Here is a 14,758-nt window from a genome sequence, read left to right on the forward strand (position 1 = left end):
CTACAAGAGCATCCCACCCAGACCCACCCCGCTACCATTTCCCATGGCTAATCCACCCAGCGTGCCCACCCTGAACACTACAGGGCAATTTAGCATGGCCAATTCATCTAATCTGAACATCTTTGGACTGTGGGAGGAAACTGGAGCACCTGAAGGAAACCCCCGCAGACATGGGGAGAATGTACAAAGTTCACACAGACCAGGCACCCGAGGCTGGAATTGAACCTGGGTCCCTGGCGCTGTGAGACAGCAGTACTGACCACTGAGCCACCATACTCACTTGGATGCTGACACTATCCCTGCCTTGCCTCATCTTAGACTAAATATTGGTGGGGATGGTGGAGTTGCGGTCAGTTGCATGGATAATTATGGAAAAGGTTAAAGGTAGGGAGGGCCCAGCAAAGGTTATTAAAGTTTCCAGAAGAAGTAATAGGGCAGAGAGAATGGAAAGGCTCAGGAATATAACTTCAGGCACAGCAGATAAGGGGACAACTATGAAAAAGGGAGCAGTCAATGCAGGACTGAGGGTGTTGTAGTTAAATGCACAGAGAATATGAAACAAGATAAATGAGCTTGTAGCGCAGATTGAAATTGGCAGGTGCAATGTTGTAAGTATCAAAGAGATGTGGCTGCATGGGGATCAGGACTGAAACTAAATATCCAAGGAAGGCATAGAATCTGTGTGGGTTGAGAAACCGCAAGGAAAAAGGACCCCGATGGGATTAGTGTGGGAAAGAATATATATCAGGAGATAGAAAAGGCATGTAAGAAAGGCACTATTACAATGGGGGAACTTCAATATGCAGGTGGACTGGGAAAATCATGTTGACAGTGGATATCAAGAAAGGGAACTTGTGGAATGTGTACAATATAGGTTTTTGAAGCAGCTTGTGGTATTGTCCAATAGGAAACAGCCAATTCTGGATTTGGTGATGTGTAATGAGGCAGACTTGATTAGGACGCTTAAGGTGAAGGAAACCCTAGGGGGCAGTGACCTTAATATGATAGAATTCACCCTGCAGTTTGAGAGGGAGAACCTGGAATCAAATGCAATGGTATTACAATTGAGTAAGGTAACTACAAAGGCAAAGGTGAGGCCAATGCAACCATAACTGGTGAGGGAAGTAGGGGACAGCATAAAAGCAAAAGAAAAAGCTTACAATCTAGTGATGATTAGTGGGTAGCCAAAGGATTGGGAAGCCCCTAAAAATCAGCAGAGGATAACTAAAAAGGCAATAAGGGGGGAGTAGGTGAAATATGAGGGTAAGCTAGCCACTAATATAAAGAAGATCGCAAGAGTTCCTTTAGATATGTAACAGGTAAGACAGAGGCAAGACTGTACTTTGGACCACTGGAAATTTTGGCAGGAGAAGTAGTAATGGGGAACAAAGAAATGGCCAAGGAGCTGAACAGGTACTTTGCATCAGTCTTCATAATGAAGACACCAGCAGCATATCAGAACTTCAAGAGAGTCAGGGGGCAGAGGGGAGTGTAATGACCATTAGCAAGGAGAAGATGCTGGGAAAATTGAAAGATCTGAAGGTGGATAAATCACCTGGACTGGATGGACTACACCCCAGAGTAAAATGACTTCAAAACTGTACTCTATAGGTGCATGATTGATGCAATTTTTAAAATTCACTCGTGATATGTGGGCATCACTGACTGAGCCAGCATTTATTGCCCATCCCTAGTTGCCCTTGAGAAGGACGTGTAAGGTGCCTTTTTGAACCATTCTGAAGGAGATAGCTGAAGATTGTGGGGGCATTGGTGATGATCTTACTGGAATCATTGGAGTCAAAGTGGTCCTAAAGGAGTGGAAAATGGTTAATGTACCACCCCTGTTTAAGAAGTGAGGAGGCAGAAGACAGGAAAATACAGGCCGTTCAGCCTGACCTTGGTTGATGGTAAGATTTTAGAGTCCATTATTAAGGATGAGATTGCGAAACACTTGGAAGTATGTGGCGCAATATGTTGAGTCACCATGGCTTCATCAAGGGGAGGTCATATCCAACAAAGCTGATAGAATTATTTGAGGAGGTAGTGATTAAGCTAGGCAAAAGAGAGCCGGTAGATGTGATCTATTTGAATTTCCAAAAGGTCTTTGACAAGGTGCTGCACAGGAGGCTGTTAAATAAGATAAGAGCCCATGGGACAAGGTATTGGCATGGATAGAGGATTGACTGACTGACAGAATACAGAAAGTGAGGATAAAGGGGTCTTTTTCATGATGGCAGCCAGTGTCTAAATGGAATTCCGCAAGGTCAGTGTTGGGACCACAACTATTCATGTTATACATGCTGCATGAGCATGTCAGGCAATTGGGCCATTCAGATTCTGGGTGCCTGTCACACTACAGTTGGGGAGTGGGTCACAGTCCGTGTGGTAGGTGCAGCCATCAGTCAGGGAATTCACAGACTGTCAGTTGGAGATCTATACTGAGAACAGTCAGGAGTTTGATTGGTCATGGCAGTCTGTCTAAGCTGGTTGGGCAGTTGGACCAATCTCAGTCCTCGGGGTCAATTCGATGCGTATCAAGGATGGAGGGATGGTATCGCGGTACACTGTTGTCGTAGAGAAGTGGGGAAACTCAACAGTGGGGTTTGGAGGCAGCCATCTGGGATGTTGAGGGATAAAGATGGTGAAAAGGCAAAATTCAACATATAAACTGATGGGGGAGGCATGTGGCAGGACATGGTATACGGTGGGAGGGGAGATGTAGTGGTCACTGTTACTATGGCCTTAATGAGGGGAGTGTGTATCATAACGGTGGGCAGAACTAAACTGTAATGATGGGATTCAAGGGGTAAGGATGAAAGTTGCAGTTGTAATTCCTGGTGGTGTGTGATAGCATATTGGGGATCAATAAGTGTTGGGCTGTCCAGGGAATGTCAAGTAGTAAGAGTATGGAGGTTTGACGACCAGAATAAACCTGGGCTGCATGGTGTCCAGCACAACTTGTATTGCTTTTCGTGATCTTTCGAATCTTAAAGTGACCTATGAAAATAACTCCACCCAAACGCAGAGTGGGTGGAGCAATGTATCTTTCCTCAGCCAAATTACAGGCTCAACTTCTCAGCGACAGGATGCCCTCCAAAGGGCAATTCAAGATTTAATGGAAAGTGCAGGAGGGCATTTCAGGAGCAGCACCAGGCATACCTACAAACGAGTTTTCACCCTGGTGAAGCTACAAACAGGATGACTTGTGTGTGAAATAGTGTAAGCAACGAATGATAGACAGAACCAAGTGATTCCATATCAATGAATCAGATCCAAGCTTGCAATCCTGCCGCATTCAGTCATGAATGGTGGTGGATAATGAAACAATTCGTTGGAGGAGAATGCTATACAAACTTTCCAATCCTCTGTAATGGGAGAGTGTAGCATATCAGTGCAAAAGATACAGCTGAAGCATTTGCAACAAACTTTAGCTTTCTTTGGAGGTCCCCAGCATCACAGATTTCAGTCTTCAACCAATTCGATTCACTCTGCGTAATATGAAGAAACAGGCAACGTTCCCTCTAAGCTGTAACTGTGTGCACTTGCAGCTGCTTTGACATTCTGTGCATGGCAAATGGTGTGCTGCTGTGGATCACAACATTAACTTCTGATTCTGTTGCACATGGACCTTGGAGATCTACGCAGAAGAATAAAATGTTATAGAGAACACTGGTTGAAGGCACTGGATAGTGCAAAGGCTGGGATCCCTGACAACATTCTGTCAATAGAACTGATGACCTGTGCTCCAGAACTTGCTGCTGCACTAGTCAAGCTGTTCCAGTAGAGCTACAACACTAACATATACCTGACAATGTGAAAAATTGCCCAGCTATGTCCTGTTCACAAATAGCATGACAAATCCAACCTAGCCAATTACTTCCCCAACAGTCTGCTCTTGATCATTAGCAAAGTGATGGAAAGTATAATCAACAGTGCTGTCGAGCAGGACTTGCTTAGCAACAATCTGCTCAGTTTTGGGCTCCGCATGGGCCATTCAGCTCCGGACCTCAATACAGCCTTGGTCCAAGCATTGAGAAAAGAGCTGAATTCCAGAGGTAAGGTGACAATGACTGCCCTTGACATAAAGGCTGCAATTGATTGAGTGTGACATGAAGGAGCCAATGGTGTCAGTGGGATTCAGGGGAAAGCTCTCAGTTGTTTAGAGTCATATTTTGCACATTGGAAGATGGCTACGGTTGTTGGAGGTCAGTCAGCTCAGCTCCAGGAGTGCCTCAAATTCATTCTGTTGGCCATCCATCTTCAGCTGCTTCATTAATGATCTTTCCTTCATCATAAGGTCAGAAGTGGTGATGTTTACTGATGATTGCACAATGTTCAGCACCATTTGTGACGCCTCAGATACTGAAACAGTCCATGTTCAAATGCAATGGATCTGAACAATATCCAGGCTTAGGCTGACAAGTGGCAAGTGGTTACACAAGTACCAGGCAATGATCAATTCCAACAAGAGAGAATCTAACCATTGCCCCTTGACATTCAATGGTATCACCATCACTGAATCCCTCTCTATCAATTTCCTCGGGTTTACCGTTAATGAGAAACTTAACTGGACTCATAAGTACTCTGGCTACAAGAACAGGTCAAAGCTAAGAATCTTACAGTGAGTAATGCTGACACCATAAAGCCTGTCCGCCATCTATAAGGCACAAGTCAAGGGTGCGATCCTGCTTGCCTATGTGGGTGCCACTCCAATAACACCGTTAATCACCATCCAAAACAAAGCAGACCAGTTGATTGGCACCACACCCACAGACATTCAGTCCATCTGCCACTGATAATTAGCAGCAGTGGTATGCGCCATCTACAAAACACTGTGCATAAATTCACCAAGACTCCTTAGACAGCATCTTCCAAACTCACAACCACTACCATCTAGAAGGACAAGGACAGTAGCTACAAGGAACACTACCACCAGCAAACTCCTCTCCAAGCCACTCTCCATCCTGACATGAAAATATATCGTCATTCCTTCAGTTCTCTTGGTCAAAATCTTGGAACTCTCCCCTACTGGCACTGTGGGGGTATGAACACCAAATGGGCTGTACGGTTCAAAAAGGCAACTCACCACCACCTTCTCAAAGGCAACTAGGGATGGGCAATAAATGCTGGTCCAACCAACGACATCCACATCCCATGAGTGAATTTAAAAGTTGCATGCACTTGCAGAGTACAGGTTTGCAGTAATTTGCAATCATATTATTGTGTATGTATAGTTCTTGCAATGTACAAGTGTATGAGGTGTAAAACTGGTCACAAGAAATCTTACCCATATCATTGGTCCTTGCAGATTGAAGGTAAACATCTCTGTGAAGCACAGGTAATCCCAGGTGACATTAAAAAATGTCCCAATGGGCCACAAAGCACAAAATAAATGCAAGACATCATAGGCTGCCCAGGCGCAGGGATCTGATTCCCACTCGTCATAATCTATAGGTACAGATATAACGCAACAGATTCACATATACAGTAATGGCCTTCGCGGTTAACATTGGACTAGAAGGAGAGGGGTCAGTTGTCGTGTATTACTTGCAAACTCCAGTTGTATCTTCGTAGCATGAAGGGAGATATTTTCATCAGAATAAGATCCAACGTTAAAATTCCTTGTGGAATCATTCCATGGCCTTCCTTGTTGGAGTGCTCCATGACCCATTCTTTGGAGCAGTGTGCAAAGCTGTCATTTGTAAATGATGTGACTGCTGACTGTTCACGTTACTGAGGATGTGTTCTGTTCCTTATGTTTCCCATGCAATTTCATTGCAAGTGTAACTAATGAATCCAACCACAGCAGGGGTTATCATTGCTAATGCTGCCATGCAACAAACGTGCAAAAAACTGGAAGGGGAACAGATACACCCATTAAACCCAGGTCTATTAACAAGTTCCAGGGAATGCCAAGAAAATCTTGCAGCTATATGTCCCCCAAGTACGTGCAGGAAATAAGGAGGGCCAGAGTTCATCATCATTGATACCATTTCCTCTGGGGAAGCAAGGCGCAATGTTGCTGCAGACTGAAGCTGTCCCAGAAAACTGTCATAGAACTATGCCAACTGCTGGAGCAGGACCTTTGACCTGAAGGACTGAATGGCCATCCTATCCAAGTGGCTGGGGAGGTGATAGCTGTCTTTAACTTTTATGGGATTGGCTGCTTGAAAGGAGCAATGGGGGATATGTGTGAAACTCTCAATTGTCCACCAACAAAGGTATTGAGTACTGATGCCATTTGCATTCAATCACACCACTTCATCTTATTTCTTGATGATGAGTTGAGTGCTGCAGCCTGGCCATCAGATTTCTGTAACATAGTTGGCTTCTCCCAGGTAAAGGGCACTATATAGTGTTCTCACTTTGCACTGGGAGATTTCATAATACAGCTGAGTTCATCATATGGAAAGGGTTCCATATCATCAACATACAAGTAATCTGTGATAATCAATTCTACTTCATAGATGTTTGCACTCAGTATCTTGGGAGCTGCCATGATGCCCATATCCTTGAGAACTCTCATGTTCATGCTGCATTTGAGGGGCCAGATGCCTTACTGAGCTGGTTACTAGGGTACAAAGGCTACCCTCAGCAACTACAGTTGATTCCGTATACATTCTCCAACTGAGGCTGAAGATGAGATTCCACTTCTTGGATTGGCCTATTTAGACCTATTTAGAGTGTGCCATGCAATCCCAGTAAGCCGTGCTCTGCACAACTGGAGCAAACAAGGAGAGGATGTGATGGATGCTGAATAGTTGGTAGAGCAACAGCAGCCTTCTGAGGAGGAGAACATTGAGCATGATAGAGTGATACAGCATCTGGCGTTTGAAACCAGACAGGATTAAATTGACATCTGGTTCCAGTAGATGCAGTGCAGTGATCACTCATTGACTCAAATTGTTAGTGCTCAACATGTAAGCTGTCCACGACTGTTCCAACAGGCAAATGCAGCTTTGTTTGTTTGATTTCTGTTCACTTTTGGTGTTGGTGAATGTTTTAAACTGAAATCTTCCCTATTTTTGATGGTCCAACATTGAATGATGATAAGATGTTGGCCTATACTGGGCATTATGGAAAGAGTTGCAGTGATTTAGAGGGTTGGAAGATGGTTTGTCACTAAGGACGGGTAAGTTGGGTGGCCTGGTGCTTAACCAATTATTGGGGTAGGAATGTGCATTTTTGTGTGCAAGGATGTGTCAGCACTGCCAACCACATGGCATGAGAGTGTTGCTTTGTGGCTGCTGTGCTACTGCATTGATGGTTAAGGGGAATTTCGGACAGCCAACACTTGCCCAGGTGCATAGCTTGAGGTCAAAGATGGCACCAGTGCCAGGGATCCTGGGATAACTTAGTGATAAGTACTTCACTCGAGGGCAAGTAGGAGGAAAATCCAGTTAACGTCAGGCGAGAGGGATGTCATAGGGACGTTGCACCTGAGTTTGGGATGAAAGCTTGAGAAAACTCACTCAGCCTTGTGGAAAGAAATCCTCCATTAAAGTCAATTAAAATAATATTTAGCCAATTACAAATAATATTAAGCTCATAGTTTGGGAATCCATGGGAGATAATTCCAGAATTAGAATTTGTCCATTTAAGACTGAGATGAGCAGGAATATCTCTGAGGGTTGTGAATCACTTGGCTTCTTTTCTTCACAACTTGCAGAGATTGGGTTATTGAATATATTTAAGGCAGATGCAGATTTTTGGATCTAAATCTAGTGATATGTACCTTTGACTATCTAGAAACCAGAAGATTTGGGACTCAATTATTAAAGGAGCCGAGGGTTTTTGGAACAGGCAAGAAAATGGAGCCAAGATCAGATCATCCATGATCTTATTGACTGGTAGAGTGGGCATGAAGGATAGTGTGGCTTTCTTAAAATATTCCTTCCTGGTTTATGAATGGTAGTAGAAACATGAGTGGACAAGTTAACTGCTGTCCATTTTCCTGGAAAAATAGTGTATGATTCAGTTACACAATTATCACTCTTCTGAACAAGTAACTTTCTTTATGAGGTGAAAGTGAGCGACCATAAATGGGAGTCACTAATAAATAGAATAAGGAGTTCAAAGAACCTTTTCTTAAACAAGAGGATGGTTCAAATGACGAACTTCCTACCATTAGGAGCTCAGACAACAATTATAGAAATGTATAAGGGGAACCTGGATAAATACATGACGAAGAAAGTAATAGACTGCTACACAAATAGTTAGATGGAGAAGGATAGGAGGAAGGTCAGGTGAAGTAGAAGTGGCAGTGTAGGCTAGTTGGGCTGAGTAGCCTTTTTCTGTACAATTCCTTTTCTGTAATTCTAAGCAATTGCTTTTACTTTTCCACAGATAAAAGTGGGAGGTATACTTAATTCTGTTGAAGCCGCTCAGTACCTAATCAACAACAATGGTACCGACATTGTAAAGCAGGTAATGTTTTCATAGACTTCTATAGAATGCATTTTGTACATAGCAAAAGAGCCAATTGCTTTATATTGTCATATTTTTAATACTCTATTACAACAGTGACTACAATTCAAGAGTACCTTATTGGCTGTAAAGCACTTTGGGGCATCCTGAAGTCATGAAAGGCATCTGTATCAGGTCACAAGATGTTGCTTTGAGGGTTCCTCCTGAGGGCAATTTTTTGATTTTCAAGGGCTACATTTTAGTTTTGAGGGCTACTTTACACTCTCACTAAATTCCTTATTAGATAATAAAGTCACATAGTAATATCCTTATATTTGTGTTGATATATGGAGCATTTGGACTCACAGAGAAACGGAATTCAAAGAACACTATCTGACCTGCAGTAAACTAAAACTACAACACACAGGGAAAGCATTAATTCCCTCGACCCAACAGCATTTAAATTGGTCCAAACAACGAGCATAAATTGTCAACAAAGATTTCTTTTCAAATTAACTGACTTACACTTTTACACACAAAAACCATCACCCTAAGCACATCTTTCATATTTTTTTCAGGCTCACACGGACAAAGCTAGAATATTTTAACCAGCCAGTTACTAGCTTTCTTACTGCATCTCAGATCTAAATTTAACAATTGATAATGTTCATTGCAAAGACATCCATTTCATTTTTTTTAATCATAGTGGCTCCCTAACATATGTTGTATTAAGGTGCATCAGGGTTAGGGTTACTCATTCATGTCCATCTAATTCATTAGCTCGGAGATATCTGGTTTCCTTATTTCTTAGTTAGCTGCATTTTATTTTGTTAATAGATTTGAAACTGTTCACATTTTTGCAGCATCTCTCTCTTTTTCTTGCCCTTGCAGCCTCCATCTACTCACCCCTTGCTGCCTCCCTATCTCTCCCACCCTTATTGCTTTCCTCTTTCTCTCCCACCCACAGTGCAGCCTCTCAATCTTCACCACTTCCCTTGCAGTCTCCCCATCTCCCCCTAAGCATCTTGCTGTTACCTACAACCACCCCACCCCTCCAGCCTCCTTTCAATTACCCTGTCTCTCCCTCCTGGTCTACTTATGGATTTCCTGTTTATCACTGACCACTTAAAGTCCCCTGGCTCGCTTGCACCCCTCTCTATCTCCTCAGCCACTTCTCAGCACCTTTATCTGCCCCGACCCGCTTGCAGTCTATCTCTAGCTCACCTACTTGAAAGCTCTCTGTTTCTCCCTTGTAGGGCCCCTGTCTCCCTACAGTGCTTTGTGGCTCCCCTCTCTATTCACAGCCCTCTTGAGGCCCCAATTTCCCTAAATCCACATTACAGCTCTCCATTTTGCACTCACCACATTGCAGTCCCCTGTATCTTCACATTGCCCTTCTGCTTCACCCCATCTCTCCCCCTGTTCCCTTTGTGTCCCCTCCCACCCTTCCTGCCATTTCTCCACAGCGACCTTGTGGCCTCCATGTGTTGCACCTATGATATGTGGGAGCTGGAGGATGTCAGTGGGTGCACAGTGACTGGTAATAGCAAATGTTGGCTGCTCAAGGTTCTTCAGCTCAGAGTTGATGAGTTGAAGTTTGAGCTTCAGACACTGCGACATGTTACAGAGGGGACTGTTTCAGGAGGCAGTCACAGCCCTTAGATTAATCACATCAAATTTGGTCTGTGGTCAACAGCAAGAGGGTGTTACTGCGAATGAGACAGGTTTTGGGATCCAGAATTTAGGTTGGGGGAGTCTGTCAATGCATTTATCTCGTAGGTAGAAAGTTTTTGTTCCTGTTGTTGACTATTATGGAGATGTGTTTATAGGGCAACCAAAACGGGGAAATCTAGGGTATGTGATGTTCCAGAAGAATAAGCAAAAAAGGAAAGGAGGTGACGTATCTTTGTTAATAAACTAAGATATCAGTGTATGGTGATTAGTAATATAGATACAATAGATCATGAATCAGTTTGGGTGGAAATAAGGCATAACAAGGGAAAACAGTCATGGTGGGAGTGAACCGTAGGTCCCTGAAGAATTGCTATGTGACAAAGTATAAATTCGGCAATAGTGGAAGCATTTAAGAAGGGCACTACAGTTGTCATGGGTAATTTAACCTGCATATTGATTGGACAAATCAGACTGGCAAAGATGACACAGAAGATAAATTCTTAGAGTACATCAGGATTGTTTTTGGAGCAGTTGCAGAACCTACCCAGGATTTTAGATCTAATAATGAATAATGAGGTCAGATTCATAACAGAACATGTAGTTGATGATCCTATAGGAGGTAGAACTCACATCATGGCAGAATTTCAAATTCAGTTTGAAGGAGAGCAAATCAGATTTCCCATCAGTGTCCTCAATTTAAATAAAGACAATTATGAAAAGGTACGAAAAGTTATCTAAAATGGCTGGGAAAATAGACAAAGGGAAAAGCCAGTGGATGAGCAGTGGATGGCATTAGGCAGATAATTCATAATGCTCAACAAAAATTTACTCTGGTCAAAAAGGACTTGATGAGAAAGATGGAACACCCGTGGCTAACAAAGGCGATCCAAGGAGAGTATCCAATCTAAAGCTAAGGAGTACAAAGTGAAGAAAACCAATGGTAGATGCCAAAGGTTTGGGAGTCTTTTTTAGAAACTAGGAGTGGATGACTAAAAATCTAATGAAGTGGGAGAAAATTGATTATGAAAGTAAATTGGCAAGAAATATAATTTCAAATATCAGGAATATGGGCATATAAAGAGAACAAGGAGTAGGCAAAGTAACCATGGGACCCTTGGAGGATGTAACTGGAGAATTGTTAATCAAGAACAGGGAAACACCAGATAATTTAAACCAGTTGCATCAGTCTTCACAGTAGGTGATACTATAAACACCCCAAAGATAGCAATAAAGCAAGGTACTAATGGGAGAAAAGATCATGTAACATTCTCTATCACGAGGAACAAATTATTTGACAAACTAATGGCACTAAATGCAGACAAGTTGCCAAGATCTGATGGCCTGCATCCAAGGTTTTTAACGGAAGCAGCTGCAGAGATAGCAGAGACATTGGTCAAAATATTCCAGAACACATTGGATTCTGGGAGGGTGCAAACAGTTTAGAAAACCACTAACGTAATCTTCCTGTCAAGAAGAGAGGGAGACAGAAAGCAACAAAGCATAGGCAGGCAGTTAGCTGAACATCTATCATTGGGGAAATGCTGAAGTGTATTATTAAGGAAGAAATAGCTTTTAGAAACATTGAATGCAATCAGACAGTCAAAGGGAAAGGGAAATCATGTTTGACAAATTTGTTGAAGCTCTTTGAAAATATAACAAGCAGACTTGATAAACTTAGAAACATAGAAAATGGGAGGAGGAGTAGACCATTCAACCCTCAACTCTGCTTCACCATTCAATCTCACCATGGCCGATCATCGAGCTCAATTCCCTAATCCCACCCTCCCCCCATTATCTTTGCTCCCTTTAGCCAGAAGAGCTATATTTACCTCCTCCTTGAAACACAATGTTTTGGTCTCAACCACTTTCTGTGGGAGTGAATTCCACAGACTCACCACTGTCTGGGTGAAGAAATTTTTCCTGATCTCAGTCCCAAAAGGTTTACCCCTCATCCTTAAACTATGACCCCTGATTCTGTGCTGCCCCATCATTGGGAACATCCTTCTGACATCTAACATGTCTAGTCTTGTTAGAATTTTATAGATATTTAGAGATTTCCCAATTCTTCTAAACTCCAGTGAATACAGACCTAGCTGGCTCCATAACTCCTCATAAGTCAGTCCTGCTATCCCAGGAATCAATTTGGTAAACCTTTGCTGCACTCTTTCTATAGAAAGAACATCCTTCCACAGATAAGGAGACCAAAATTGCACATAAGATTCGGTCTCACTAATTAGTATGGTCTCACTAATTCCCTGTATAACTGCAACAGGACATCCTTGTTCCTGTACTCAAATCCTCTCCCTATGAAGGCCAATGTACAGTTTGCCATCTTAACTGCCTGCTGTACGTGTAAGCTTACTTTTAGTGACAGGAGAACCCAAGAGGAGACCCAGGTCTCATTGAACATGGTCCTCTCACAATTTTCAGCCATTTAAATAATGATCTGTCTTCCTACTTTTGCTACCAAAGTGAATAACTTCACATTTATTCACATAAAGTGCATCTGCCATCCATTTGCCCACTTAGCTTGAACAAATCACGCTGCAATATCTCTGCATCCTCCTCTCACCTCACCCTTGTACCCAACTTTGTGTCAACTGCAAATTTTTGAGGTATTCTCATCTAAATCTTTAACATACTTTGTGAATAGCTGGGGTTCTAGTTCTGATCCCCGCAGTATCCCACTGGTCACAGACTACCATTCAGAAAAAAGATTCATTTATTTCTGTTTGTTTCCTGTCTCCTAACCAATTTTGTATCCATCTCAAATCACTACCACCAATTCTATGCACTTTAATTTTGTAAATTAATCTCTTACAAGGTACTTTGTCAAAAGCCTTCTGAAAGTCCAAATGAACAACATCCATAGGTTCCCCCAATCAACCCTGTTAGTTATAAGCTCGAAGAATGCCAATAGATTTGTCAAGTATTATTTTCCTTTTGTAAATTCATGGTGACTGTATCTGATTCTACTGCTATTTTCTAAGTGCCCTGCCTTAAAGCTCCTTGATAATGGACTCTACCATCTTTCTCACTACCGACTTCTTTCACTGGTCTACATTTCCCTGTTTTCTCTCTGCTTTCCTTTATAAATAATAACATAAGAGCATAAGAACTAGGAGCAGGAGTAGGCCATCTGGCCCCTCGAGCCTGCCCCGCCATTTAATAAGATCATGGCTGATCTTTTTGGTACTCAGCTCCACTTACCCGCCCACTCACCATAACCCTTAATTCCTTTACTGTTCAAAAATTTATCTAGCCTTGGCTTAAAAACATTCAGTGAGGTAACTTCAACCATTTCACTGGGCAGGGAATTCCACAGATTCACAGCCCTTTGGGTGAAGAAGTTCCTCCTGACCTCAGTCCTACACCTGCTTCCCTTTATTTTGAGGCGATGCCCACTATAGTTTCACCTGCTAGCGGAAACAACCTCCCTGCCTCCACTTTATCTATTCCCTTCATAATCTTATATGTTTCTATAAGATCTCCCTTCATTCTTCTGAATTCCAATGAGTATAATCCCAGTCTACTCAGTCTCTCCTCATAATCCAACCCTCTCAACTCTGGAATCAACTGAGTGAATCTCCTCTGCACCCCCCCCAGTGCTAGTATATCTCTTCTCAAGTAAGGAGACCAAAACTGCACATAGTACTCCAGGTGTGGCCTCACCAGGACCCTTTACAGCTGCAGCATAGCCTCCCTGTTTTTAAACTCCATCCCTCGAGCAATGGCAGACAAAATTCCATTTGCCTTTTTAATCACCTGCTGCACCTGCAATCCCACCTTCAGCGATTCATGCACAAGGACACCCAAGTCCCTCTGCACAGCAGCGTGCTGCAATTTTTACCATTTAAAACATAGTCCATTTTGCTGTTATTCCTACCAAAATGGATGATCTCACACTTATCAACACTTAATGAGGTTATATTAGCTGTAGAAACATTCCGGAGGTTAAAGAATTTTGGAAGATGGACACGAATGCATCCACTATAGTCTACGGCCACTTCCTTAAACATTCTGGGTTGTAGGTTATCAGGCCCTGGGGATTTATCAGTGTTCAATCCCATCAATTTCTTCAACATAATTTCTCTACTAATACAGATTGGCTTCAGCTCCTCCCTCTTGCTAAACCCTGTGTTACCCATTATTTCTGGTACGTTTTCATGTCCTCCTTTGTGAAGGCAGAAGCGAAGTATGAATTTAACTCATCAGCCATTTTGTTGTTCTCCATTTTAAATTCCCCAATTCCTGTAAGGGATGGATAGGGCAGATGCAGATAAGATGTTTCCCTGGTTCGGTAGTCTAGAACCCAGGGACACAATTTAAAAATAAGGGGGAAGTTGTTTAGGGCCAAGATGAGGAGAATTTATTTTGCACAGAGGGTTGTGAATCTTTGGAATTCTCTACTCAAAAGGACTGTGGAAGCTAGACCTCGATTTATGTTAAGTAGGTTACCAGTACCGTAAATAATTATGTGAATTATGTGGGTAAATTGCATTGAAGTGTTTGATCATCCAAGATCAAAAAGACTCAAAGGGCTGAATGGTCTAATCCTGTACCTGTATTTCTAATTTAGTTCAAGAGCTTTTCAAAGGAATGCAAACTGAAGTCGGATACAAGTATAGTATCTCCTAGAAAAGGAGGTTGTTCAAATCAGTTAACAAAATAAGTTAAC

At 42.5% G+C, this 14,758-nt stretch overlaps 1 protein-coding gene across 6 annotated transcripts in view; it reads left to right on the forward strand.

The window, feature by feature from the left end:
- The window catches only part of LOC109920589 (prominin-1-A-like), a 237,273-nt gene that overhangs the window by 186,673 nt on the left and 35,842 nt on the right, over positions 1-14,758 (forward strand). For all 6 annotated transcript variants that reach the window (XR_007263570.1, XR_007263572.1, XR_007263573.1 and 3 more), the window contains one exon: positions 8,347-8,427. Coding sequence is in view for 3 of the 6 variants with exons in the window: in XM_048604798.1 (XP_048460755.1) it covers positions 8,347-8,427 (81 nt within the window). In the remaining 3 variants the exon portion in view is untranslated. The remainder of the gene's footprint in view (positions 1-8,346; positions 8,428-14,758) is intronic.

This window comes from Rhincodon typus, chromosome 1 (genome assembly GCF_021869965.1).
Source record: "Rhincodon typus isolate 14 chromosome 1, sRhiTyp1.1, whole genome shotgun sequence".
Classification (NCBI taxonomy): domain Eukaryota; kingdom Metazoa; phylum Chordata; class Chondrichthyes; order Orectolobiformes; family Rhincodontidae; genus Rhincodon; species Rhincodon typus.